The 2,386-nt window shown below is 20.9% G+C and overlaps 1 protein-coding gene across 1 annotated transcript, besides 6 other annotated features; it reads left to right on the plus strand.

Annotated features, from left to right (window-relative positions):
* Positions 1-75: part of a microsatellite that runs on past the window's edge.
* Positions 76-143: 68 nt separating this feature from the next.
* Positions 144-166: a sequence feature (AT_rich).
* Positions 167-180: 14 nt separating this feature from the next.
* Positions 181-272: a microsatellite.
* On the plus strand, positions 245-2,383 carry EDI_101150 (uncharacterized protein; the record flags this gene model as incomplete). Its single annotated transcript, XM_001739171.1, has 1 exon — positions 245-2,383. One exon carries the CDS (start codon positions 245-247, stop codon positions 2,381-2,383), a length of 2,139 nt encoding a protein of 712 aa, XP_001739223.1.
* Positions 721-886: a microsatellite.
* Positions 784-961: a microsatellite.
* Positions 988-1,120: a microsatellite.
* Positions 2,384-2,386: the final 3 nt, after the last annotated feature.

Genomic DNA, 2,386 nt, shown 5'->3' on the forward strand with positions numbered 1-2,386 from the left:
TATTATTTCTTTCTATTTATATTTATTTATTCATATCCTTATTATACATTTTATTGTTATTTCTTCATTTCATTTATTTGTTGAAATGGTATTTTGTGATTGATATTGTATGAAGAATAAGAAGAATGAAATATTCAATGAAGATAAATTATTATATTATTTAATTCAAAAGCAATTTTTAAATAACAAAAATATTAAAATGTTATAAAAATAAAAATTAAATGAACTTAAAAATAAATAAAAGATGAAACCAAGAATGATAACAATGATAATTGATATTGAATATGATGACATGGATGTGTATTTGTATGATGGAAATGAATATGAAAGAATTGATAAAATGAAATATTTAAAAGAAGAAGAAAAGAAAATAATTGAAGAAATCATTTCCAATGATGAGAAGAATGTGAAAATTAGAAAAGAAAATATTAAAGGAGTAGAAATGATGATTAAACCAGAAAGTAAATTATCAATGATATTCAATAATATTAAGAAAGAAGTAGAAAAGAAAGGAGAAAATGAAAGAACAATCATTTGTATTCCTAATGGAACAAGTCAAGGAAATGAAAGAAGAATAGAAAATTCAACAAAACTGGGAAGATTAAACAATGTACAAATCATACGGAAATATCATATAATTGAAAGAATACTTTCAGAAGAATATAACATAGAAACACCAATTCTTATCATAGAAAATACAGAAATAACATATGGAAATATTAAAAAAGAAAACGATAAGATAAGAATAAGAATAATAAATACTATAAGAACAAACAATACAACAGAAGAAAATAAAGAAATCAATAGAATAATAACAGAAGAAAAAGAAGAGAAAGGGATAATAATAAATAATAAAATAAAACAAGAAAACAAAATAAACACAAAAAGATGGAGATATAAAGAAATCAACAAAGAAACATATATTAAAACAATAATAGAAAAGATAGAACAAGAAGAAGAATATTCAGAATATTCATCAGAAAGAGAAATGATAATAAATATCAAAAGAATAATATACAATAATAAAATCAATAAAAGAATAATTAGAAAAAGAAGAATAGGATATAATGAAATAATGATAACATCAATGTATTTTAATGATATTAATGATTTTATTAATTTAGAAATAGGAATTAAAAGATTTCAAGGAAATATGGAACGATTTCATTTTAATCCAATTCCATTAAATGAATATTCAAGAAGATTCTTTCCTAATATTGAAACATTTCATATTTATAATAAAAATGATGAAATATTTAATGATGGAATAATATTTAAAGAAGTAATATGGTATCCAGTAAGTTATTTAACATATTTAAAAGAGAAAGAAGCAGGAAATATCTATAAAAATATAGAATATACAAAATCAGATAGAAAATCATATGGAAATACAATACCACCAGAAGTTAAATCACTTGGAGATGAATGTTTTAATAGATGTACATCATTAAAATCAATTAATATTCCAATAACTATTAAAGAAATAGGAAATAATTGTTTTTATGAATGTTCATTATTAATATCAATTAATATACCATCATCGATTATTAAAATAGGAGATTATTGTTTTTATGAATGTACATCATTAATATCAATTAATATACCATCATCTGTTAGTAAAATAGGAAATTATTGTTTTTATGGATGTTCATCATTAGAATCAATTAATATACCATCATCAATTATTAAAATAGGAGATTATTGTTTTTATGGATGTTCATCATTAATATCAATTAATATACCATCATCTGTTAGTAAAATAGGAAATTATTGTTTTTATGAATGTACATCATTAATATCAATTAATATACCATCATCGATTATTAAATTAGGAGATTATTGTTTTTATGAATGTACATCATTAGAATCAATTAATATACCATCATCTGTTAGTAAGATAGGAAATGGATGTTTTTATGGATGTTCATCATTAGAATCAATTAATATACCATCATCAATTATTAAAATAGGAGATTATTGTTTTTATGGATGTACATCATTAGAATCAATTAATATACCATCATCTGTTAGTAAGATAGGAAATAATTGTTTTTATGGATGTTCATCATTAGAATCAATTAATATACCATCATCAATTATTAAAATAGGAGATTATTGTTTTTATGGATGTTCATTATTAATATCAATTAATATACCATCATCGATTATTAAATTAGGAGATTATTGTTTTTATGAATGTACATCATTAGAATCAATTAATATACCATCATCTGTTAGTAAGATAGGAAATGGATGTTTTTCTAGATGTTCATTATTAACATCAATTAATATACCATCATCAATTAGTGAAATAGGAAATTATTGTTTTTATGGATGCTCATCATTACAATTAATTAATATACCATCATCAATTATAAAATAGAAA

The sequence above is a fragment of the Entamoeba dispar genome, genomic scaffold (genome assembly GCF_000209125.1).
Source record: "Entamoeba dispar SAW760 scf_1105229462013 genomic scaffold, whole genome shotgun sequence".
Classification (NCBI taxonomy): Eukaryota; Evosea; order Mastigamoebida; family Endamoebidae; genus Entamoeba; species Entamoeba dispar.